Genomic DNA, 26,374 nt, shown 5'->3' with positions numbered 1-26,374 from the left:
ATCCCTTTGGACCGTGTTTCTCTTCGGACCTGAGCTCAGGAGTGGGATTGCAGAGTTATATGTTGGCTCTATTTTTAGTTTTTTTAAGGAACCTCCGTATTGTGCTCCATATGGGCTGCACCAATTTACCTTCCTGCCAACAGTGTAAGAGGGCTCCTTTCTCTTCACTTCCTCTCCGGCATTTCCTATTTGCAGATGTTTTGATGATAGCCATTTTGGCTGTTGTGAGGTGATCACTCATTGTGGTTTTTTGCATTTCTCTTATAATCAGTGAGGTTGAACATCTTTTCATGTGCCTCGTGGGCATTTGTAGGTCTTCTTTGGGGAAATGTCTATTTAGGTCTTCTGCTTGTTTTTTGATTGGGTTGTTGTTCTGATGATATAAAGCTGCACAAGCTGTAAATTTTGGAGACTAATCCCTTGCTGGTCACATCATTTGTAAATATTTTCTCCCATTTTGTGGGCTGTCTTTTCATTTTGCTTATGCTCTCCTTTGCTGTGCAAAAGGTTTTGAGTTCAAACAAACAAAAAGGATATTTGTGTTTAATTAGGTCCCATTTGCTTATTTTTATTTCCGTTACTCTGGGATATGGATTGACAAAGATACTGCTGTAATTATGTCAGAGAGTGTTCTGCCTATGTTTTCCTGTAAGAGTTTTGTACTGTCTGGTCTCACATTTAGGGCTTTAAATCTATTTTGAGTTTATTTTTGTGTATGGTGTAAGAATGTTCTAATTTTATTTTTTTAGATGGAGCTGTTTAGTTTTCCCAGCACTTATCATTTCTTAAACTTTCTTGTTATGAAAGGTCTTTCTCCTCATCTATAAAACAGCTTTGGTAGGGACAGTCAAGGAGGCGACCTCTAGTGATCTCTCACTCGTAGTGTCAATGCTTTTGTGAAATCCCTTCCTCTTGAATGTGGGTGGTTCTGCTGATTTCCTTCTAACCAAGAGAAGATGGCGAAAGTGATGAGATACCTGCCACTCCCCCAGTCATGCTATTAATATGTAAGACTTCCATTAATTACATTACAGGAGACTGCATTTAGGGGGTCTATGCAGATATTCTCCTGCTAACATATGAAATAAACAGCTACATTTAGGAAGCCCACATGGCAAGGAACTGCAGGAGAGCTCCAACCAATAGGCATCAAGAGTTTGGGGGGCCCATCCTTTTTCTCCAAGTAGAATAGGCCTGCATTATTTGTTTTATACTTTGGATTCTATACACAATTCATTAGGGAAAAAAAAAGTCTGCTTTAAAAGAAAACACAACTTTGAAAAACATAGATCTTTCAGTTTTTTATAGTATGAAAATGAGAATATAAAGAAGAGAAAAGTAAAGCCCGATTCAGTTAACATGTATCTGAATGTTCAGTGTGTTTACATACCGCATTTCGCTATTCACATCAAAGCATGTAGATATAAGTAGGATGTGGTCCTTCACTTTAAGAATTCTGTAGCTTGGTGATGAATGCTGGCAAGCCGTTCAGAGCCACAGAACTGGTCTTTGTTGATTGTCAGTGGCTTGGATTATCCTATGACAAAAGTTACAGATTATTGCCTCTAGAGTCTACACTGGGAAATTACTGAAGAAGTAAAGATACTTTTTTTTTTATTTAAAATAATTTAATTACATGCATTAATGCTCTTTAAACCATACTGGCAATGGTCCCTAATCATCCCACCCCTTCATCACGTTTGGGTGCTGAATGGTTAATACAGAAATGGCTAGCTGTTGTTGAGAACGTAGCGTGTGTCTGGCAGTGGCCTCAGCATTTTATATTTAATTCTTGCAACACCCCTATGAGGTAAGGTATGTTGTTTCTCCATTTGTCCTGGGCCAGCTGATCCCTGAATGGCCAGGAAATCCTCTAAGGTTGAAGAGCTACTGAGAGGCAGGGCGTTAGTAAGTCCTTATTGAATAAGGAGAGGTGAAAATTCAGTTCCTTGTTCCAAATTTTGGAACAATTTATAAAATGAACCGAATTTAAGGGTTCAGTTCTATGAGCTTTGACAGTAATACATACTCATGTAACTACTACTCCAATCAAAATACAGAACATTTCCAAAAGAATTCCTCATGCCGCTTCCTAGTCAATCCTTAGGATTATCCACCTTAAAAAAAAAAAAAGTTAGCCATTGTGCTGGCTAAGATGTGAAACCATTGAAAATGTATTTTATTTTAGTTTGCATTTTCCTTATTTTTAATGATGTTGACTATGTTTTCATATGATTATTGACCATTTGTATGTCTTCTTTTGTAAGTGTTTTTCTTATTTTGAATTGGTATGCTTGTCTACATGCTTGTCATACATGAAAAAATTGGTGCTATTTTTTGAAGTTCTCTGTATAGCTTAGATATTATTTCATAGATGTATGCATTGCAAATATTTCCTCCAGTCTGTGGCTTGCATATTCACAAGTGTCTTTTGGTGATCAGAAGTTGTTTATATAATTTCCATTGAAGTTCAGTTTATAATCTTTTTCATTGATGGTTAGAGCTTTCAGTGTCCTTGTAAAAAGTTCTATCTGTTTCAAGGTTGTAAAGATGTTTTCATTTGTTTTCTTCTAGAAACTGTATGGCGTGAAGAAGGGATTTAGATATTCATATTCAATTGGTCAAGTGCCAGTTGATGCAAAGCTTCTACTTCCCTCACAGAATTTCCTTGGCAGTTTCTCAGTTCATTTTTTCCTATTACACATTACTGAGCAATAGTTTGTGTAAAATTGACGGTCTCCATTTGAAGGGTATAATTTGAAGAGTTCTGACAAGTATATAATCCCAGAAAACCACCATCACGATGAAGCTGGAGAACATTTCCATAACCTCTGTCTTGGTTTGCTAGATGTGCCATCATGAAGTACCACAGCCTGTGTGGTTTACACAACAGAATTTCATTTACTCACAATTCTGATGGCTAGGAGTCTGACATTAAGTTGTCAGCAAGCCTGGTACCTACCAGGACCTCTTGCCTTGGCTTATAGATGGTTGTCTTCTTCTGTGTGTTCATGGGATGTTTTCTCTCTTCTATGTCCCAGGCCCATTTGTTAGAGACACCTTTTAAGGACACCAGTCACATTGAATCAGAGTCCACCATAATGACCTCATTTTACCTTAATTCCCTCTTTAAAGACCCTCTCTTCTAATGCAGTCACATTCTACAGAGGGTTAAGCCTTTAGCATATTCAATTTGAGAGGACACAACTCAGCCCCTAATACCCCCGAAAGATTCTTCATGCCCTCTTGCAGCCCATTCCACCATCCGCCCCCACCTCAAAGCTGCCCCTCTTCTGTTTTCGCCACTATAGATTTGTTTGCATTTTATATAAGTGGAATCTAGTATATATTGTTTTTTTTAAATCATTTTATTTATTTCGTTCGCACTGCGTCTTCAGTTTTGCTCCAGTTTTTCTCTAGTCGCAACAAGCAGGGGCTACTCTTTGTTGTGGTGTGGGGCTTCTCATTGTGGTGGCTTCTCTCGTTAAGGAGCACAGGCTCTAGAGTGTATGAGCTCAGTGGTGTGGCTCCTGGGCTCGGTAGTTGCGACGTACTGGCTTAGTTGCTCTGCAGCATGTGGGAATCTTCCCAGATCAGGGATCGAATCCATGTTTCCTGCATTGAGAGGTGGATTCTTTATGACTGATCCACCAGGCAAGCCCCATGCATATATTGTATTTCATATCGGGCTTCTTTCTTTCACATAATTTTGAGAATCATCCATGGTGCTGCATTTGTAAATAACATAATACTGTTGATTACTGAGTAGTATTTCAATGGCTGCATGTAGCACATTTTGTTTATCCATTCATATTTTGATAGATATCTGGGTGGTCTCCAGTTCGAGGCTACTAAGAATAAAGTTGTTTTGAGCATTGGTATATGATTCTCTTTGGGGACTCATGTTTTGATTTACCTGTTAATTATCTAGGAGTGGAATGGCCAAGGCTTGTTGTTAGTTGTATGTTTAACTTTTTAAAAATTCCTAATAAATTTCTAAACTAGCTGTGACATTTTATATCTGAGCAGCTATGTATGTGTATTCCATTTGTTTTACATCTGACCAGCATTTTGTATTAATATCCTTTTAAATTTTATTCATTGAATATGTGTGCCCAGCTAATTTACAACATTAGCCTTTCTGTATACTTAACAAAAGCTATAAGAAAAGGATTCTTCTCTCTTTTTCATAGCTGTATTCTTAGATTTTAAGAGCTGCTTAACGAAGAGTTGCTTGGTGGATATATATTGATTCAAAAGATCTTTTCCCATATTATTTTCCCTGCTTACTATTTAATGGTTGCATTATTAAGCCTCTAATATAATCATAACACCATGCTTAGCTTTATTAGAAGCAAAAGACCTTTATATCAAAGGGAGGAAAACACAGAATAAGATCTACTGTATGACAGGTGGAAATACATACTTTCAGTGAGCTCAGTCACTCAGTCGTTTCCAACTCTTTGTGACCCTGTGGGCTGCAGCACAACAGGCCTCCCTGTCCATCACCAACTCCCGGAGCTGACTCAAACTCATGTCCATTGAGTCGGTGATGCCATCCAACCATCTCATCTTCTGTCGTCCCCTTCTCCTCCTGCTTTCAATTTTTCCCAACATCAGGGTCTTTTCCAAGGAGTCAGTTCTTCGCATCAAGTGGCCAAAGTATTGGAGTTTCAGCTTCAGCATCAGTCCTTCCAATGAATATTCAGGACTGACTTCCTTTAGGATGGAGTGGTTTGATCTCCTTGTAGTCCAAGGGACTCTCCAGCGTGTTCTCCAACACCACAATTTGAAAGCATCAGTTCTTCGGCACTCAGCTTTCTTTATGGTCCAACTCTCACATCCATACATGACCACTGAAAAACCACAGCTTGAACCATATCGACCTTTGTTGGCAAGGTAATGTCTCTGCTTTTCATTATGCCGTCTAGGTTTGTCATAGCTTTTCTTCTAAGGAGCAAGTGTCTTTTAATTTCATGGCTGCAGTCGCCATCTTCAGTGATTTTGGAGCCCCCCAAAATAAAGTCTACCACTGTTGCCACTGTTTCCTTATCTATTTGCCATGAAGGAATGGGACCAGGGATGCCATGATCTTCGTTTTCTGAATGTTGAGCTTTAAGCCAACTTTTTCACTCTCCCCTTTCACCTTCATCAAGAGGCTCTTTAGTTCCTCTTGACTTTCTGCCATAAGGGTGATGTCATCTGTGTACCTGAGGTTATTGATATTTCTTCCAGCAATCTTGATTCCAGCTTGTGCTTCATCCAGCCCAGCATTTTGTATGATGTATTCTGCATATAAGTTAAATAAGTAGGGTGACAATAAACAGCCTTGATGTACTCCTTTCCCAATTCTCAACAAGTATGATTTTCAAAATAATTTTAGTCCCTAAAGTTTAATTATATGACTTAGATATTTATGGAAACATTCAAGAGGATATTTTAAATACATTCAGTGATAATTGGTAAAATTGTAGTAAAAATGCTTAAATTACCTTTTCCAAGTCTGTAAATGCAAAGACTGTCTGGAAACATTTTTTAAAACATAGTGTGCAATTTTTTAAAGCAGCATTGTTTATGCCTACTTATGAAGAACAGATTAAAGAATTTACTTAGATAATCTGGGGTGGGGGGTGTAAAACTCTTTAACTGTCTGAATCTTGTCAGAGTGATATTCAGGTAAGAATTTGCCACTTAAGTACTTCAGTTCCCCACTTGATTGGACATGACAAGACAGAGCCAAAATGACTTGTGGGTTTGTTGTAAAATTCTTAAGAATAAATACTATTTGAAGACTCATATTTTATAGATTTTTGGCAGTTTTTTCATGCAGTTTTTTCTGATTTTTTGCATCATATGCATCTGTTTAAATAATATTCTGCTTCATGATTTTCAGTCGGTTGTAAGATTACTCAACACAAATCCCCAGATGTTATAATTGTCTGTCTACTCTCTTACTGATTCAAACAACTTGGATCACTAAATTCTATCAATGTGTTCTCAGATTTGACAGATCAATGGTGCTAAGGTTTTAATTGAAGTAATTTCTCACTTGAGACCCAGAATGCAACTACTTCAACAAATTAATGAGATTATATGCTGGCCAAAATGATGCTACAATGTTTTTTGAATGCTTTTCATTATGAACTTGGAACATTTTATATACTATCAAGGATTGGCAAACTTTTTCTATTAAGGGCCAGATAGTAAATATGAAGGCTTTTTGAACCACTTCCTCTGTGTTTCAACAGCTCAATTCTGAGCTTGCTGTGCAGAAGCCGCATAGATAATACACAAATGAGCTACAGCCGTGTGCAATACATTTCATTTTGGACTTGGAAATTTGAATATCATTTACTTTTTGTGCACCACAGAATACTCTTCTTTTTATGCTTTTAACCACTGAAAAATGTAATACCATTCTTAGGTCATGGACTGTACAAAAACAAACCCTAGCCTGGATTTCGTCAACAAGGCCATTGTTAATGAGTCCTGATATAGATGCTTATGTAAGTTGTGTATTTTTCTTGGTTGTAATTAGTATTGGACCAAAAAGGAGAACAATTTCTGAAAAACAGGCACACAATTCTTTATTAAGACGTGTATTTCACACTGTTCTGTCTGACATGGGTTTTCTGATATCTTTCTCCAGTGCTCTACCTTTGAGAGATGAAATAGATTTTCTTTTCATTCTTTCCTTGACACATTCTGATTCATAGCTCCCTCGTGCTGCCATGTGACTTGCAGTCTTTTTACACCTTGCGGTCTGGACACCTTTCTCTCTCCTGTGTGAAGACTATTAATTATAAATCTTTAGCCATGCAACTACTGCATAGTATACAATGATTAAACAATTTATGTTTTCTAAAACTAGAAATGAGAAAAGTTAAATCTGCTTTATAATGTCAGAAAGTAACTGGAACATGTGTTTCTGTGTCCAGGGTGGCTACAGCAATAGCGTTCAATACTAATCATTGGAGTAGCATGGACGAACTAGCACATGTATTTCATTATGTCTAATTCTCTTATCCAACTGATTTCTTTTCGGTTTAATTACTTGTATTATTTTGTTAATGTTTGAGATCAAAAAGAAAATTTTGAAGGAGCTTTCTCTAATTTCCTGGTATAACATAAGGATTTGTCAGATAAAATGGTACTTATGTAACAAAATTGCTACATAAATATTTTCATTGCTTTTTGAAACCTGAAAAAAACAACACACGAAAAGTGCATATTTGTCATATACACAGAAAGTTTCATTGCATTCCGTGTTTCTAAGCCAAGGATCTGACAGTTCCAGCAGGAAGATTTAGGATCTTATGCTTCTTGAAAGGAAACCTTCTCCCTGTTAGCTGCTCCAGGTCTCCGTTGCCTTTCTCCCCACCTCTGTTTCCTCTTTGGGTTCCCTGTGGCCCTGCGCGCAGAGAGGTCGCTCTGTTGTAGCGGATGGCAGATTTCCAGAAAAGTTTGAAACTCTCTTCTCACCCAGACTTCTGCCTTTTGTCTTCCTTGGTTTTGGATTCACATCGTGCTATTATTAACTGTAATTCTCACGGGGCCTCAGAAAGGAGAAGGGGATAACGGAGTCTGCTCAGCCTGCCAACTGCAGCCGGGGCTCTTGCCGGCTTGCTGACCCTGCTCCAATGTGCCTGTTTGCCTGCTGAGTGGCTTCAGTCGTGTCCAACTCTGTGCTACCCCGTCGACTGTAGCCCACCAGGCTCCTCTGTCCATGAGACTCCCCAGGCAAGAATACTGGAGGGGGTTGCCATGCCCTCCTCCAGGGGATCTTCCAGACCCAGGGATGGAACCCACCTCTTTTAACCTTTCCTGCATTGGTTGGCAGGCAGGTTCTTTACCTCTAACCACCTGCGAAGCCCCCTTATTCCACTGCTGCCCCCCAAAGACTCCTTTTGGGTGCAACTTGCAAGTGTATTTTCATTTAAAATTTAGCAACTGAAACTGAAATGAACTTAAATGTATTTAATTACGTTTGTAAACAATCAAATGTAACTGCGAGGGGAAAGGACTCCATGTATATGTGATACACATTTGGAGCAATATGCCAAATATTACCTAAGTGCGTTGTTGAAAATAGTTTTGACCTAGCAGATCCCCTTGCAGGGCCCCGAGAACCCCCCCCAGGTCTATGTACTGTACTTTTGATGATCACTGGACTAGATTTTACTTTCATTATCATTTTATAACATAAACAGTACAATGTGTTAGTGAGTACATTTATTTTATAATTTGTGCACCAAGAATGCCCTGTTTTGTTTATATTTTTCCCAGGGTCCTTCTTGCTGGGAAGATGTCTTAATCCCAAACCGAATGAGTGGTGAATGTCAGTCTCCAAACTGCCCTGGGACCAGAGCGGTAAGTACGGGTCCGATCTGTTCTTTCATTATGACATCTCCAGCGTTTACTGGGAAATGAGATTACAGACAAAATGCTCGTTGAGTATTTTCCATCCATTTTTTATATTTACAAAAAAGGTTATCAGATTCAGAAGAGTTCATAATATTCACCAAGAATTCTGACTGTATCATTGCCTTCCGGTGTCATTTTCCAGGAGACTTAGCCATTTGGAGTGACTGTGTTGAAACAGGACAATTTAAATTCCTCATAAGATGATATTCATGGACTATAAAGAAGATTCCATTCAGAGTTTGGCAAAAGAAAATAACAAAGCTATACATTCATGCTTTTCCTAATGCTGTGATATTTTACCTTTTCATTCCCTGTCATTCAGAATCACTCTTTCTACCTTTCTTAGTGCTTTTTGGACACAGTGGGCTTTTAGAAAATCTAGAATGGATGGCCAACTGTAAATGCAATCACCATCTTCTGTTCGCTGTAATCCCATTTTCTTTGCAAACATATGGCATATCTCTCATATCGAGAAGGTATTTCTGCAATGAGACCCTAAGTACTGAAGTTATTTTAAAAATAATGTTATTATTATGGTCATGTTTGTAATTTGGATATTGTTACAATTTTTACTTTGGAAAATCCTTGGGTCCATCATTATCTGATTGTATATATTTTCCAATCTGTAAATACTGTTATGGCACCGACAGAAATGTCAGTGTTAGTTCACAGACTGTCAGAGCCAGCCGACAGCTAAGGTCTTCTCTGGTAGAGTGTTTGAGCTTGATCATCAGACATGTCTTCTCTCTCCAATCTGCTGGAGGATTGCAAGGCTATGGAGATAGCAGTGAGCAGCAGTAAAAATCATTCTCCATCAGTTGGGACTGGGGACACTGAACAGCTTTGTATTAATGCAAATCCTGTGCAAAATAGTGACTTGTGTGTCACTGACAGCTATCAAGGCATAATGCAGTCTTGCAAGTTTGCTATTGGGATGAAATCAAAGTACATATATTTTTATTTGGAATAATTAAGTATAATTACATATGTATGTATGTATGTGAGTGTAATATGTATATCTACATAACATGCAGATATAATTACATTTAATAATAATGTAAATCCCTTGGTGCATATAACATTATGATCCCCATAGCATCTTTACAGCAATGTGAAGTCCTTTGAAAGTCTACTTCAATCATTGACAGTCTGACTGCCTCCATGTAGCTTCATATTAATTGGAAGGATTCAGCTTAGCAGAATAGACAGTCTTGTGTCTTTAAAGATTCAGCTTCAGATCAGTCAAAGGCAGATAGAGTAGGGTTGATAGTCTTGCTTTTTCTTACTTGTTGAATTTTCAACTTACTTATGTATCAATACATAATGCTTAGTATAAATTAATTTATATTGAGGTTTTATTTCCGACAGCATGGTGAGCTGATACCCTAGAAAAGTCCTTGCAGTACACACTATATAAAAATACTGAATTGAAGTACAAATACATATCTTTTAAAGAATGACTGTGCTGATGACATAGTGAAGAAAAGTTTATAGGCCAAAAGTGTAAAGTATATATTTCTGGCTGTTCTCCAGAAGGAAAATCCTTTGAGCTAAAGTCACTCACCAGTAGGGGTTAGGGCTTCAGACCGAGAAAACACTGGTGAGTTTAGGGCCTCATCGGGGTAGAAAATGAAACCATAGAATTATATTAAAGAACCTCCTGTAAAACATGATCTCCTGGGATCAATTGGAGAGAGGAATGTTCTAAGGACAGTTGCCTATTTTATTTTCACTCTAGATAAAGATGTTAAATTAAAAATTATAGTAATTGACAGCAAATTAGCTAAATGGGTTAAACAGTAAGTGAATATATGAAAGAGAAATTATAACTTAGATCTGAAATTTGACCTAAAGAATATACTTAAAATAATAAAAGAGAAGTTAAACAACATGGAGGATAAAATTAGATTTCCGAAGAAAATAATAGAACAGTGGAAAGGTAATATTTTAAAAGGTAATGAGGTACTTACCCGGCAGTGATTAGGACTCCATGCTTCCACTGCAAGGACACAGGTTTGATCCGTGGTCAGAGGACTAAGATCCGGCATGCCACATGATGCTACCAAAAACAATAATAAATATAACGAAGCAGGACTTTCCACAATTTTTAAGACCCAAGAATCCCAAGGGGTAAGAATAAAATGAAAGTCACACCTAAATCGATCAGTGAAACTGTGGAACATAGAGGTCAGAGAGAAAATTTGAAAAGCAGCAGAGTGAAGACCGGTTGCTACACAGGAGAAAGAATCGATAGTTATTTAACCAGTCGCAACATCAGAAGGCAGGTGAAATGGGAACAGAATCTTCAAACCTGAATGAAAATAAATGCTAAACTAAAATTGTATTTAAGAAAAATCTTCTAAAAAGTTAAGAACAACAACCAAAAAGGCATTTTCAGGTAAATAGGAACTCAGGGAACCAACTTCCATCTAAAACTTTTAAGTAATTTCTAAGTTAAATTATTTCAGGAAGAAAGATAATGATCCCAGAAGAAAAGCCTGAAATATGAGAAGGAATGGTTGGAAAAAAATGGAAAAAAAAACTAAACAAAATATAACAATCAGTATGATAACATTTAATGATTGGAAATATCCGTAAAGATAATATAAAGTTTCTGGGCAATATTGCATGTAAGCATGGAGCATAAAATTAAAGCAATGTGAAAAGTTTAATTCCTTCTTCTTTGTCCTTATATTAAAACCATGTTTCTGGATTGCACTTTTACTGTGAAGCTAAATATAAACCATGTCTCTTCTATTTTCTAAAGCTTTGAATGTAGTGTTTGTTTCTTAAGAAGGTGAGAGGATAGGCATTTTAAGTAGTTTATTATTTTTACATTTATGGAGTATTTTAAATTTTTGACACAGTTTTATATAAAGTATATGTTATATTATCATAAAACCTTCAATTTCTAGCACTTGAATAAAATATCCATTTACTTAAAATTCAAAAGAGTAGGTTCTGTAATGTATTCTTAATTAATATTTATGCACTTAAAGATTAGCTCAATCATTTTACATAGCAGTAACTTTCACCTTAGTTTATAAGACTACAAATAGAACTTGACCTTACCTCCGCTTTAGGCAGAGAAATCTGAAATGAAGTCAGTTCTACACTTGTCACTGCTGTCTCAGAAAGAAGCATCACAGTAGTTCTGAAAGACATCTTACCTTTTTATAAAAAGAATTCTAGCCAGCTCAAAGGGTGTGCACCTGAGAATAAGTGGAACAAAAATCAGTTAGCATTTTTTCCATTAGTGAAATTAATTCAACTTTGGATATGATATGGATTTTTTTATGTGCCTTGGGGAATACATATCTTTTCTTACTTGCACAGATGTAGACTGAAGCATACCTAGAGCCTTACTCTCTAGGCATTATCCTGAGTTCCAAATCACAACTTTAAAAGTGAGCATCCCCTGTTTGTCAAACACGCCCCTGTGAAGGTGTCTGGCTTAGCAGTGCTTTTGTGGTAATGAAGGGTTTCTTAGCCAACTGTGAGATTGTTGCCTTTTCCCTCACACCTGACAATTGAACAGTGGGGTTCAGGATCAGGAATAATTGCAGGGGGAAAAAAATGAAAAAAAAATTTCAGTTATATCTTGTCTTAGTCTGTGGAGACTGCTATACCAAAGTGAAAGTCGCTCAGTCGTGTTCAACTCTTTGCAACCTCATGGACTATACAGTCCTTGGAATTCTCCAGGCCAGATTACTGGAGTGGGTAGCTGTTCCCTTCTCCAGGGGATCTTCCTAACCCAGGGATCAAAGCCAGGTCTCCCTCATTGCAGGCGAATTCTTTACCAGCTGAGCCACAAGGGAAGCACAAGAATATTGGAGTGGGTAACCTATCCCTTCTCCGCTGATCTTCCCAACCCAGGAATCAAACTGGGGTCTCCTGCATTGCAGGCGGATTCTTTACTAACTGAGCTATCAAGGAAGTCCCAAGGTATCATAAATTGAGTGACTTATGAACAACAGATACTTACTTCTGGCAGTTGTGGAGGATGGAAATCTAAGATTAAGGCACCAGCAAATTCAGTGACTGGGGAGAGCCCACTTCCTCATTCTTAGATGGCATTAGCTCACCAGTTCTTCCTGTGGTGGCCAAGGCAAAGAGCTCTGTGGTGTCTTTTAATACAGGCACTAACCCTATTCCTCAGGGTCCTGCTCTCGTGACCATATCACATTCTAAAGGCCGCCGCTCCACATACCATCACAGCGAGGATTATGCTTCAACATATGAATTTGAGGAAAAGACAAACATTCAGATCATAGCAAAGTAATAAATAAAGTAATAAATAACCAAGGTCATTATGTTTATGCCTATTAAGGGGTGTTGATTCTACCACTTAACAGCCTATAGCGTGCATCATATTTTATATCTTTGAAAAGTAATATTTGCTTAAATTCTTTTTTAGATTGATTTTGACCAGAGTTAAGCTCTTTTACATAGAATTTTCTTTCTTATCAGAAACAGTTGAGAAGAATCTCTTAAATAGCTCAAAGACTTATTTCAAGTGAAACTTGGTACTAAAAACTATCCTCTGAATTATAATAAATGATGTAATTATTAAACTCAGTGTAGCAAATGGAGAGTTTTCATTTTACTCAATACGTAATTTATTTCTTTCATTTCTCCCTGTTAGGCTCAGTATATGTCAACTGGAACATTTGTTTGAATATGTTAATATTCATAGTCTCCATCTTTGGTTTCATCTTCTGGGAAGATGTTGACCAGGAAACAACGAATATTAAATAAGTGTAACCAAATATTGAACAATTTTTACTTATAAATCATTTGCATATTTTATGTCCCCAAAGTTCCTTACTGATGTTTCAGTTTAAATCAGATTACTGCGCTTGAAGAGCTGTTTTTCTTTTGGTTTCCTTTTATATCATTTTAGGCTTAACCAGGATCTCATAGAATGAGTCTTAGGGTTTCTCGGGATGGTTTGCTGGTGCAGTTAATATGTTCTTATTTTTTCCAATATCTAATAATAATGGAAGATTGGCTTTGTTTTGTTTTTAAGAAAAAATCTGAGGTTGACCAAATCTGAGGTTCCCTGAGACAGCCACAAAGGAAAGCCTTCATGTGCACAGTCTAAGAGCCGCTGGCTGCATATCCTTGTGTTGCCCAATCTTACCTGCATTACGCAGTAACCCACACATCACAAGCATCTCCAAATGTGTATTTACACAATCCCAGCCCTTGTGGTCCAGGGGCCTCATCAAACCTCAAGGGCCAGCTGGGTAGAGGGGGAGAATGGGGACAGAAGGCAAAGAGGAAGGCCACACCAACGCATCCCATTCTGCCCTCATCCCTGGCGGGAGAGAGATGCTCACCCTGTCCTTACACTGCTCTCTACTTATATTTTCACAATTCTAAGTAAAGTAGAATTGCAGTCAAACTCAGATTATGATTGAATGGTATCTCAGCGTGACAAAATGTTCTTTTTTGTCTGACATGCAATTTGGGTGACAAACTAGAAAGTTCTTACAGCATTTTTCAGAAACCTATCAAGTATTCAGACTCAAGGACAGTTTATTTCTAAATCAAGTTTTGAGTAGTGGAAAACTTGTGGGGGAAAATAGTGTGATTTTTTTTTCTTTTAAAAAATAAGGTAAAATTTAAAGATACATATTTTTTTTGCTGCTGAGTCGCTCAGTCGTGTCTCACTCTTTGTCACCCTGTGGACTGTGTGGCCCCCCCAGGCTCCTCTGTCTGTGGGATTTTTCAGGCAAGAATACTGGAGTGGGTTGCCATTTCCTTCTCCCAGGGATCTTCCCAACCCAGGGATTGAACCCGCGTCTCCTGTGTCTCCTGCACTGCAGGCAGATTCTTGACCCACTGAGCCATAGGGGAAGCATGTATCTATATCTATATCTGTATCTATATATCTATCTATATGTATACTATTGTAGAATCAGCTGAAATTTTGTGAATTAAAACAAAACCTTTTAAATTTCATTTATAAATAAGTCCACTGTGGAAAAAAATGTCTTTTTTTTTTAGGGAACTGAAGAAATTGAGGTCGTTTTTAAGAACTCATAGGTATTTGTGGCTCTGAAGTCTAGACTCAATTCCATTCAGTTTTCCTTTTTCTGTGAAATAACCCTGTTTTTATTTGAGTGCTTTTACAACTTAGTGGAAAATTAGATCAACAGTCACCTTCTCCATAGTATTGCTAAAGACTCTTGTACACTCTTGCAACACTTAATCACCAAGGAAAGGAAATCAGTGTGTGTGTACACAGCAGAGTACTGACACACGCGAGATCACCAATGTCCACACCGTAGTCCCACAAACATACCCTTGTTAGTTTATGCTGCCATTTTTTCAAGCAAATGTGCAGCTTCTTTAATGTACATTTTAAGTATTGAAAATAATTCTTGCTTCCTCACTTCCAGGAAAACCCTAATCTGTGTGAAGTGTAAGTTGCTTTTTCACTTGATGTGCTATAATTCATATCTTATTTCATATACAGAAGAAAATCATGAATATTACCACAATGCTGTTGAGATATGAGCAATTTTAAGCATTTTTATCATCCCCAAAGGCTTCATAAGTTACTTCTTAATTTTTCATCTCTCCATGGAATGATTTCAAACCTAGATGTGTCAGTGAGAGGCTCTGTTGAAGGTTATGTTGTGGTTTTAGACAAGGGCCCCAGAACACAAAGATATGACAGAGGAATTTATCATGATTAACCAAAAAAGCACTTCAAGACTGCTGGGTTTTAGATTAGGAGAGAGGGTATATCGATTTACCTGAGAAGATAGCAAGAGGTGTGATAAGATAATTTCAATAGATTTATAAATGAAATTCTGAGAACTGGAGCAAAGAAAGATTAAATACCTCTGTAAACATCACCAAATTTTTCAGTTGGGATGGTAGATTAGACCTAAATGGAAATACCAGGAATTGGGGACTGGAGGTCAGACTGTGATAGCCTCTGAGCAGACACACAGGAGGCTAATGGAGTGAGACGCATAGAAGGAAGATGTAGGAGTAATGGGCCAAGAGAATGAGGCCTGCTTCTCCACCAGGAAATAGCCTTCTTGATCCTTCAAGCAGGTGATTGATGTGTCTTGGAGACCCACACTTCATCATGCCTTGATGGCAGTCATTAAGAAACCATCATCCCTCTTATTCAGGTCAAGCTAGCTCTCAGAAAGTTATCAGAGGCCATGATAAAATTTAGTTTGTAAGATATATGCTGCAAAGCACACACTTAAACCAGTTTACCAAACTTGAGATGTTGTACAGAAAATATAATTATATAAATAGAAAATAGCAGTGGAGAATAAAATCAAAACTGAGAAGAATTTCATGCACTATTGACTCACATGTGGGAAAACATTTAGTTCCACTAATATTTAGAAAACAGACATAGTTTGGGATCCTCATATCTGAATTTCCTAAAGTAGGTAATTATCAGTACTCAGTACTCAGTATACAGAGTATACAGTCCTCAGTACTCAGAGTTCTGGAAACTAAACTCAGTGCTGCTCATCATATGTGAGTGTTTCTGTGAGATGTAGAGAAAACTTTTATGTGTAAAGATGGAAAAGCAAATTATAATTTAAAAGTGTGTGTTTTGCCATTGAGATAAATATAGTTGTTTTCATACCAAGTATATTTTGGTTATGTTATTCACTGCACAGAAAACAAAGACTGACCTTCAAGCACTGGAAATCTGGTTGGGAAGATAAGACTTTACAGAAATGCCTTCAATTCGGATTGAGCAGTGCAGGGAAAATGTGCACGGACCTTGTCTTCTATGCCGGCACTAGGGACAGAAAAGAGAATATTTCATTCACTGCTCTCATAGTTTGGGGAAGACGTGAGTCAGGGTGGGCTCCGCCAGTGATGGTTTCTATCCTGAACTACATCTTGATGAAGATGGATATGAAGGAGAGTAGAAGACTTCACCGTGTGAGAAGAAAGAAGAAACAAGACAAACCGGTGTCTCCCAGAGGCCAGCAGACCGGCACACAGCGTGTTTTTGCGGGGGCTCAGAGACGGCAATTCCCTCAACAGAGGTGAACAGAGAAGCCTCTGGAGCAGTGGGCTGAGTCAGGGACAGTGGAACTTCCACAGGTAGTGATGTCGCCAAGGTTAGGAGCATTTTACCAGGCAGAGGAAATGACAGGAGTTGTCGTTATTGTAGCATTGAGTCGTTTCCCACTCTTTGCGGCCGTATGAACTGTGGCCCACCAGGCTCCTCTGTCTGTGGGATTCCCCAGGCAAAAATACTGGAGCAGGTAGCCATTTCATTCTCCAGGGGATCTTCCTAACCCAGAGATCAAATCCAGACCTCCTGTATTGGCAGGCGGTTTCTACCACTGAGCCCCCAGGGAAGCCCTAATGACTTAGAAAACTAATGCTCATTGATCCCTTATTAGCTGCCTGATCTCTGGCAGGCTGGAGACTCAGCACTCCTGTGGGTGCAAAAATCAGCATCCTCTGCCTCCACGGAGGTCCTCTCCGTCCTGACGAGCTTGGACTTGTCACCAGGGAGGATGAAAGCAAAGCCCGGGCGTTACAAAGACACGAACCGGGATGGCTGCCTAGAGTCTGTGGGTTAGGGCACCCCTGATGGGAGGCCAGCTCTGGAACCTGCAGGCTGAGTCAGAGTTCCTGGTGGAGAAGCCGGAGGATAGCTTCCGGCAGAAAAGACCCTCTTGCACGAGCCCTGCTGTGAGAGAACGCTCTCCTAGAAAGTATCTGGAATTCTAGACATGACAGAAAGAGGAGGCGGCGCGCTTCCTCCCTTTCCCGTGTTTGTTATTTTTATTTGGGGGATTTTACATAGAGGATTATGACTGGTTATAGAAGGAATCTCACCACACGAAACTTTGGATATTTTGAAGGCTGAAAGAGAAGTTGAGCTGGCTGGCATGCGAGATATGATAAAGAACAAAGAGGGAAAAAGAAAATCGAAGTATACAAAAATTAAAGATTATTTTTACACACTACTGTCCTTAAGTCCCTGGTAAATGTGTGAATCAAGGTAAATGAGAATCGGCATTTTGCCTTCCTTAAAGCTAGAAACAACATACAGATGAGATTTTAGTTTAGAGCCGATTAGAAGCAGCACAGTTTTCTTGTATTTATTGGGTCATTAAGAACAGCCATATGGTTTCCTTGTCTCATCCGTTCACGTTTCTCCAGTATGTTCCTCAGTGGGGGTCTGTTTAGTGGTTGATTGAAATTCTGTTTTTCTTGGTTAAGTCTCTGTTATCTGTAATCACCAGGAGTGAATGACCCAGCATAAAGGGTTTCCTCTCCACTCCTTTATTGCCACCCTTACTGGAAAACCGGGACCTTTTTCCTTTGCCACTAACTTTTGAAAATATCAGAGGGTCGCAAAGAGTCGGACACAACTGAGCGACTGAACTGAACTCAGCTGAAAATGGGTTCCTACGTGAAGTGAAATTTGAGACTCTCTGAGAGTCATCCCTTCTTCAGGATGACCCAGTTGACTGGCATTGTTTGCTGAGCAGTTGAGAAGTGAGTTAGCGTGTCTGTTTGTGACTCCTGTTTCTAAGTGTGTGTTTGTTAACGTCTGTGTTCTTTCCACTTCTCCATTTGTAGAGCACGTCCTGTGCCTCACTTCGGAAATTAAACTGTTTGCGGAGATTCAGGACTCAATAAAGCTTCCTGAGTTTAAGAAGTAAACAATAGTCTATTGGATCATGTGACTGTTTATATCTGTAGATTTTCGTACCTTATTCAGAAATTCAGTATTTTCCTGGACCCTAGCATTGTCGTTTTCCCTCACAGTTATCTCGTTTACTAGTTTTATACCTGCCTTATAAAAACAAGCCATTTCAAAGAACCATTTCTCCATGTGCTTCTAACATTCCATTAAAACTTACACTGATGTTCACAATTATGTCATTAAATGGCTTTATGTTAAGCAGTTAAAATTCATATCACTTAGTACAATGTGCAATATATGGAGAACATTCAGAGAATCAATTCTAATTTAGTATTTAACAGTGAGTACTAATAATTATTATAATGCATGCATTTCAATTTGGACATTTTCTTGATTGAATAATGAAATGCTTTAAATAAGTTCATTGCCTAAGGACTGCAGTTCTGTCATGTACTTTGGCGATAAGATGTTTATCTCATGTGGATAAAGCAGATAAAATTGGAGACAACTCTACACTGCCCAGCTATGTGGTTACAGCATATGGCTGAATAAGAATAAAACCACAACAATAGAAACCAAAAAAGTACATTTTATTGGAGTTGAGCTAAAGAAGCTCTTTGGAGATGGCTTGTGTTTACTCTTATGAAATGAGCAGAATCAACTGAACTGTGATAAAGAAGTTACCACTGAAGAAACATGGTTATGGGACTACCTAGATGAACTCTATGACCACTGGATCCCAATAGAGCAAATAATGGAGAGATTCCCCATATCAGAGGATTAGTCAGGATGCTACAAAGTCATGATTACTACAAACTAGGAATTATAATCCACTAATTCCAGTTATGATGCACTGTTTAAAGCATTTGTTGTTGTTCAGTCACTCAGTCCTGTCGGACTCTTTGCAACCCCATCGACTGCAACACGTCAGGCTTCCCTTTCCTTCTTCATCTCCCAGAGTTTGCTCAAACTCATGTCCATTGAGTCGGTGATGCCATCCAACCATCTCATCCTCTGTCATCCCCTTCTCCTCCTGCTTTCAATCTTTCCTAACATCAGGGTCTTTTTTCAGTGAGTCGGCATTTCACATCAGGCAGCCAAAGTACTGGAGCTTCAGCATCAGTCCTTCCAATGAATATTCAGAGTTGATTTCCTTTAGAATTGCCTGGTTTCATCTCCTTGCCGTCCACAGGACACTTGAGAATTTTCTCCAGCAGCACAGTTCGAAGGCGTCAGTTCTTCGTTGCTCAGTCGTTTGTACTGTCCAGCTCTGGCATTCATATGTGACTAGTGGAAAAGCCATCGGTTCAGTTCAGTGCAGTTGTTCCGTCGTGTCCAACTCTTTGCAAACCCGTGGACCTGATCTTCTTCACTTCAGGTGGCCAAAGTATTGGAAAAGCCGTACCTTTGACTATATGCACCTTTGTAGGAAATGTAATGTCTCTGCTTTTTAATACACTGTGTAGGTTTGTCATAACTTTTCTTCCAAGGAGCAAGCATCTTTTAATCTCATGCAGTTTAAAGCATAGTCCTTTAGAAATAATGGAAAGCCATTGTATTGAGTACTGTAATTTATTCTGAATTTCCCACATTTTCTTTCCAACTGTCACAACTAAAGTAGTAAGCATTCTACCACAGATATCAACTCCCCCACTTATTAGGTACCAGGTGCACCATGTGGTCATGCCAGAGAAATTAAAACACAGTTATGTATCTGTGCTGTGCTGTGCTTAACCACTCGGTCATGTCTAGCTCTTTGTACCCCATGGACTGTAGCCCGCCAGGCTCTTCTGTCCATGGGAATTCTCTAGGCAAGAATACTGGAGTGGGTTGCCATGCCCTCCTACAAAGGATCTTCCTAACCCAGGGATTGAACCCAGGTCTCCCACATTGCACACGGCTTCGTGGGCGTCTGAGTCACCAGGGAAGCCCTATATATCTGTTAATATCTAATTTAATTCTGTCCACTCTACCTGAGGCTATACTCTGGTCTCTGATTTCTGTATGTATGTCCTAAGTCACCATTAACAATATATTTCCAAATGATTTTTGCCTGATGGTTTATTCTTCCTGTGGTTATTGTGTAGCTTAACAGACAGAAGCGTGGCCAGTGAAATAAGAGAAGCTTAATCTGAGCTTTTCCTCTCACGCTTATAGTCTAATAGTCTTGGACAAAATCTTCACACTCCGGTCAGTTTTCTCATTTGTGAAACAAATATCCATGACTTTTACACAAGGCAGTTGGAATGAGTAAATGTGATAAAGGATATGTAAAGTGCTTGCCTCAGAGTCTCCTATTGTAAAGGGATCAATACATTGTAGTTATTACCATAGCTGTTCTTATTCTAATGTATTGACTTTCACTAGGTTTGACCTCTGGCTTTTTCCACCAGTACTGTGGTCAACTGACCCTCATGCCACTGTAGTGATTGTAATTCCTACAAATAACACCAAGTATTCAAATCCATAAAATTGCTCTGACAATAACTTTGCAGCAGACTGCAACATCTGTAGTTTCCTTAAATTAAAATGTACTCAATTTGAATTTTATATAATACATGTATGATTGTGACATAGATAAAATTCTCTACCAGATGATCTGGAGGAAAAAAATAAATAACTTAGTCACAATCACTTAGAAAAGTGTTGTCCTTGACTTTTTTCAGAACTATGCACCAGGATAATTGTCATAATATATTATTATAAATGGTATGCTTGAACTGCAGTTTAAAGCTATGATGCCTCCATTATTTCCTAATAAATGTTGCTTTTTCTCATTATAAGAACATAATGTGTGCTGAAAAAAAAATACCCTTCATATAAAGTGAAGGCTCAAACTTAGGTTTAATCAAACCACATGGAGAAGATCACTGTTGACATTGGGAACGTGCTTTCTTCTGATGGTTTTCAAGCTATTCATGTGTGTCCACACAGGAAAACACACCGTTTTGTAATGAACTCATATCTCATGTATTATTTTGTAATTTGTATCTTTTACATCATATATTGTTCTCATTTTCCTATCAACAGATACAAGTCTACATGGTTGTTTTATGATTGATGCTATCCTGATCTGTTTAGTGGTCCCCCACCGGCGAATGTTTAAGCTGCTGTACATTCCGTGATGTCTCTTGTGTACATCTCTGAACTCGTGTCTGGTCACACAGTTTTATTTATGTGTTTTTGGCTGTGCTCGGTCTCTGTTGCTGCACAGGCTTTTCTCTAGCGCGAAGGCCTGGGGGCTGCTCTGTAGTTGCAGTGCATGGCTTCTCACTGTGGTGTCTCCCTTGTTGTGGAGCAGGAATCTGGGATGCACAGGCTTCAGAAGCTGCAACACGTGTTTGTGGCTCTCAGGCTGTAGAGCACAGGCACAGTCGCTGTGGTTCACGGGCCCAGCTCCTCTGAGGCTTGTGGGATCTTCTCGTAACAGGGATCAAACCCTTGTCTCTGCGTTGGCAGGTGGACTCTCCCTCACTGAGCCACTAGGGAATCCTTGGTCACATTTGCAGAATATAATTTTAGAAGAAGAGGTGCTAGGTCAAAAGCATTTTGCATTTAAAGTGTTATGATGCTTAATTCCAATAGGGCCTCAGGAAAGTGCACACCTGTTTTCACTCTCCCTAAAATTAACCCACTCCAGTGTACTTGAATGGAAAACCCCACGGACAGAGGAGCCTTGCAGTCTACAATCCTTGAGATTGCAAAAGAGTTGGACACGACTTAATGACTAAACCCAACAAAACTATTAGAATACAGTTCATTCATTTTACTTTTTATCAGTGTTTTCAGTGGAACACTGTATCTCATGTTAAATTACCTGTTCCCAATTACTAGGGAGCATGAGTAGCTTTCCATTATTTATTGCTCATTATTGTGGCTATTTCCTTTCCTTATGAGGACCCATTTCTTATAGTAATGCTTTATCATCGATACTGAAAATATTTTTTGCCAGTAAGTAATTTAACTTAAAAGTCTTTATATGATGTTTTAGAACTATTTAGAACCAGAGATCAAATTGCCAACATTCGCTGGATCATGGAAAAAGCAAGAGAGTTCCAGAAAAACATCTATTTCTGCTTTATTGACTATGCCAAAGCCTTTGACTCTGTGGATCACAATAAACTGTGGAAAATTCTGAAAGAGATGGGATTACCAGACCACCTGACCTGCCTCTTGAGAAATCTGTATGCAGGTCAGGAAGCAACAGTTAGAACTGGACATGGAACAACACACTGGTTCCGAATAAGGAAAGGAGTACATCAAGGCTGTATATTGTCACCCTGCTTATTTAACTTATATGCAGAGTACATCATGAGAAATGCTGGGCTGGAAGAAGCACAAGCGGAATCAACATTGCTGGGAGAAATATCAATAACCTCAGATATGCAGATGACACCACCCTTATGGCAGAAAGTGAAGAGGAACTCAAAAGCCTCTTGATGAAAGTGAAAGTGGAGAGTGAAAAAGTTGGCTTAAAGCTCAACATTCAGAAAACAAAGATCGTGGCATCCAGTCCCATCACTTCATGGGAAATAGATGGGGAAACAGTGGAAACAGTGTTAGACTTTATTTTTTTGGGCTCCCAAATCACTGCAGATGGTGATTCCAGCCATGAAATTAAAAGACGCTTACTCCTTGGAAGGAAAGTTATGTCCAACCTAGACAGCATATTCAAAAGCAGAGACATTACTTTGCCAACTAAGGTCAGTCTACTCAAGGCTGTAGTTTTTCCTGTGGTCATGTATGGATGTGAGAATTGGACTGTGAAGAAGGCTGAGTGCCGAAGAATTGATGCTTTTGAACTGTGGTGTTGGAGAAGATTCTTAAGAGTCCCTTGGACTACAAGGAGATCCAACCAGTCCATTCTGAAGGAGATCGGCCCTGGGATTTCTTTGGAGGGAATGATGCTGAAGCCGAAACTCCAGTACTTTGGCCACCTCATGCGAAGGGTTGACTCATTGGAAAAGACTCTGATGCTGGGAGGGATTGGGGGCAGGAGGAGAAGGGGACGACAGAGGATGAGATGGCTGGATGGCATCACTGACTCGATGGCCGTGAGTCTGAGTGAACTGCGGGAGTTGGTGATGGACAGGAAGGCCTGGCGTGCTGCGATTCATGCGGTCGCAAATAGTCGGACACGACTGAGCAACTGAACTGAACTGAGAACTATTTAAGCCAGTTAACGATGATGTGCTTAACTCACATAGCATTTAAGAAGTTAACTGCATTGTCTTCTTTGTAGTATTAAGTCTTTGCGGTCATTCTTAGTAGAATCTCCTTGACATGCAAGATCATTATAGATGTTTACTGAAAATTTTTCCTAGTTTTTTTATTTCCATATCTTTCTTTTTAAAATATTTGATAAATGTAGATTTAATTTTAGTGTGAAGGATTTTATATGAATCTAATTTTACTTATTTCTCCTCCCCAAAACTAACTTTGGGGTCTTATCTCTAGAGTCTGTCCTGCTCCATTAACGTGTCTTTGTGCCTCCTGCATAGTTTTGATTACTGTAACATACAACATATTAGAACATAAAGTTTGAAAATAAATTTTATGAACTTGTTTTCAATATATGAGTTCAGCATGTCATCCCAGAGAAATCACAAGAGAATATTATCTAAACATAGATTATATGTGGCAATGTGGACCTTGTTTTTGAGCTCTGAGCTGTTTCCAGAAAAGCTAACACTCCCCCAAATTAACCCCTTAGAATTTTATTGGATACATAGTACAAGCTCTTGGCTAGTATTTCTGGTTGACCAACAGTTCCAGCCATATATACATATAGGCTTCCCTGGAGGCTCAGCTAGTAAAGAATCTGCCTGCAATGCAAGAGACCTGAGTTCGATCCCTGGTTTGGTAAGATCCCCTGGAGAAGGGAATGGCAACCCACTCCGGTATTCTGGCTTAGAGAATTCCATGGGATCACAAAGAGTTGTACACAACTGAGCGACTTTCACTTCTCTCTCTCTCTCTCTATATATATATGATTAACATCTCATGGGATAATATATACTTTGTCAAGTTTTTTCTTTTACTTGCCAAACTAGTATACTCGATATAGTTACCTGAAGACTGTTATTCTCTAAATCACAGATATTCAGCATTTTTCAACTTGAATAAAGTTTCTTAAATCAGTTATCTTATAGTAGGCTTTTAAAAATTATTATTTCTATTTGGTTTGTGATATTACTTTTTAGGGAAGCTGCTACTGCTACTGCTTTTGCTAAGTCGCTTCAGTCATGTCCGACTCTGTGTGACCCCATAGACGGCAGCCCACCAGGCTCCCCATCCCTGGGATTCTCCAGGCAAGAACACTGGAGTGGGTTGCCATTTCCTTCTCCAATGCATGAAAGGGAAAAGTGAAAGTGAAGTCTCTCAGTTGTGTCCGACTCTTAGCGACCCCATGGACTACAGCCCACCACGGCTCCTCCGTCCTTGGGATTTTCCAGGCAAGAGTACTTTAGGGAAGCTAGGTATTACTAAAACTAGCACTCCAGTGCTCTTTATCATTTTGCTTTTCTGAATCTAACGTCCCATTCTGTCCACCTTTCAAGTGCGTGAGAGTGTGCTAAGTCGCTTGTCGTGCCAGCTGTCTGTGACCCCAGGTACTGTAGCACACCAGGCTCCTCTGTCCATGGGATTTCCCAGGCAAGAATACTGCAGTTGGTTGCCATTTCCTTCTTTAGGGGACCTTCCCAACTGAGGGATCAAACCCGAGTCTCTAGCATCTCCTGCATTAGCAGGTAGGTACTTTATCACTGAGGCACCTGGGAAGCCCCATCTTTCAGGTATTACCATGTAATTTTCTTAAGTAGTATGGAATTTCCAAAAACGCAGACAAGCAGGAAGGAAAAGAATAATTTACATGAACTATCCTTGTTTTTATCTTCTCTACCTATTTTGGCTTGATTTAGTAAAGCAGCAGACTATAGCCTTAAAAGCATTGGAACAAGAAAGACCTGGATTTAAGACACCAGTTCTAAGCAAGCCCTGCTAGTTGTGTGACCTTGAGCACAGTTTTAATTCTTTTTTTTTAATCCTTTTTAAAATTATTGAGTTATAGGTGATCTGTTGTTATCGTTAATTGCTAAGTCATGTCCGATTCTTTTGCAGCCCCATGGACTGCAGCCCACCGGTCTGAATACTGGAGTGGGTTGCCATTTTCTGCTACATGATTGAGCTTAAAAGCATTTGTATGGCAAAGAAATCCATGAAAAAGACAACCTACTGAATGCGAGAAAATATGTTCAAATGATATAAGTGGTTAGTATCCAAAATATATAAATAGCACATACAGATTGATACAGTTCTTTTTTCAACATAGGAAGTGATAACAGTATCTGCCATGAGGGTTGTTTTGAGGTGATAGATATACATAAAAAGCAATTACCACAGTAGCAATACATAACAGGCACTCCCTAAGTTTTGCCTATAATCTATTATTAGGCAAATAAATGCCAATCCGAGACTACTATTATGTAAAGCTTTAAAAAATATAATATGCTTGTTGATATCCTCTATTTTTCAAAATTCTTAAACAATATAATACTATGTTGTCAAACATTATTTGTGCTATATTTTAACAATTATCTTAAAAGATCTCAAATATCCGAGGAAATCTTGATAAGTAACAGAATTGGAGGTATCTTACTCCCTGACTTCAAAAATATAGTTACCAAAGCAGTGTGGTAATGGCACAAAAATTGATACACAGATCAATGGACCAGAATAGGGAGCCCAGAAATTAACCCCTGCACTTACAGTCAATTAATCTACAACAACGGGGACAAAAATATACCATGAGGAGAAAGTCCCTTCAATAACCAGGCCTCAGAAAACTGGACATTTCTAGGTAAAAGAGTGATATTAGAACATTTTCTCATCTGATATACAAAATAAACTCAAAATGGATTAAATACCTAAATGTAAGACTGCAAGCCATGAAACTCCTAAAAGAGTAACACCGACAGTTTCTATGTGGCATAATACTGTCAGATTAGAGTCAAAAGAAAGATCTTATTTATGTTGACCATACTGACTCATGCATTCAACAAGTATTCATGAAGTAGGCATAATTCTAGATTATAGAAATAAAGAGGTAAACAAAAAGAGAAAAGATAGAAGGAAAATATGCAATGTTCTATACAGTCAAATGAATGAACAGCATGATTTCAGTTGATAGTAACTGATACAGGTTTCCTAAATCCATGGATTTATTTTCTGATAAATTATTAAGAGGGAAGCATTTCTAAGACAATGTTAATCAATTTTAAACAATCT

The 26,374-nt window shown here is 38.7% G+C and overlaps 1 protein-coding gene across 8 annotated transcripts in view; it reads left to right on the top strand.

The window, feature by feature from the left end:
• The window catches only part of PRKN (parkin RBR E3 ubiquitin protein ligase), a 1,234,790-nt gene that overhangs the window by 563,672 nt on the left and 644,744 nt on the right, over positions 1-26,374 (top strand). For all 8 annotated transcript variants that reach the window (XM_024996692.2, XM_024996689.2, XM_024996685.2 and 5 more), the window contains one exon: positions 8,287-8,370. In XM_024996692.2, coding sequence (XP_024852460.1) covers positions 8,287-8,370 — 84 coding nt within the window. The remainder of the gene's footprint in view (positions 1-8,286; positions 8,371-26,374) is intronic.

This window comes from Bos taurus, chromosome 9, assembly GCF_002263795.3.
Source record: "Bos taurus isolate L1 Dominette 01449 registration number 42190680 breed Hereford chromosome 9, ARS-UCD2.0, whole genome shotgun sequence".
NCBI classification, from domain to species: domain Eukaryota; kingdom Metazoa; phylum Chordata; class Mammalia; order Artiodactyla; family Bovidae; genus Bos; species Bos taurus.
This window is presented reverse-complemented; position numbering and strand designations above follow the sequence as displayed.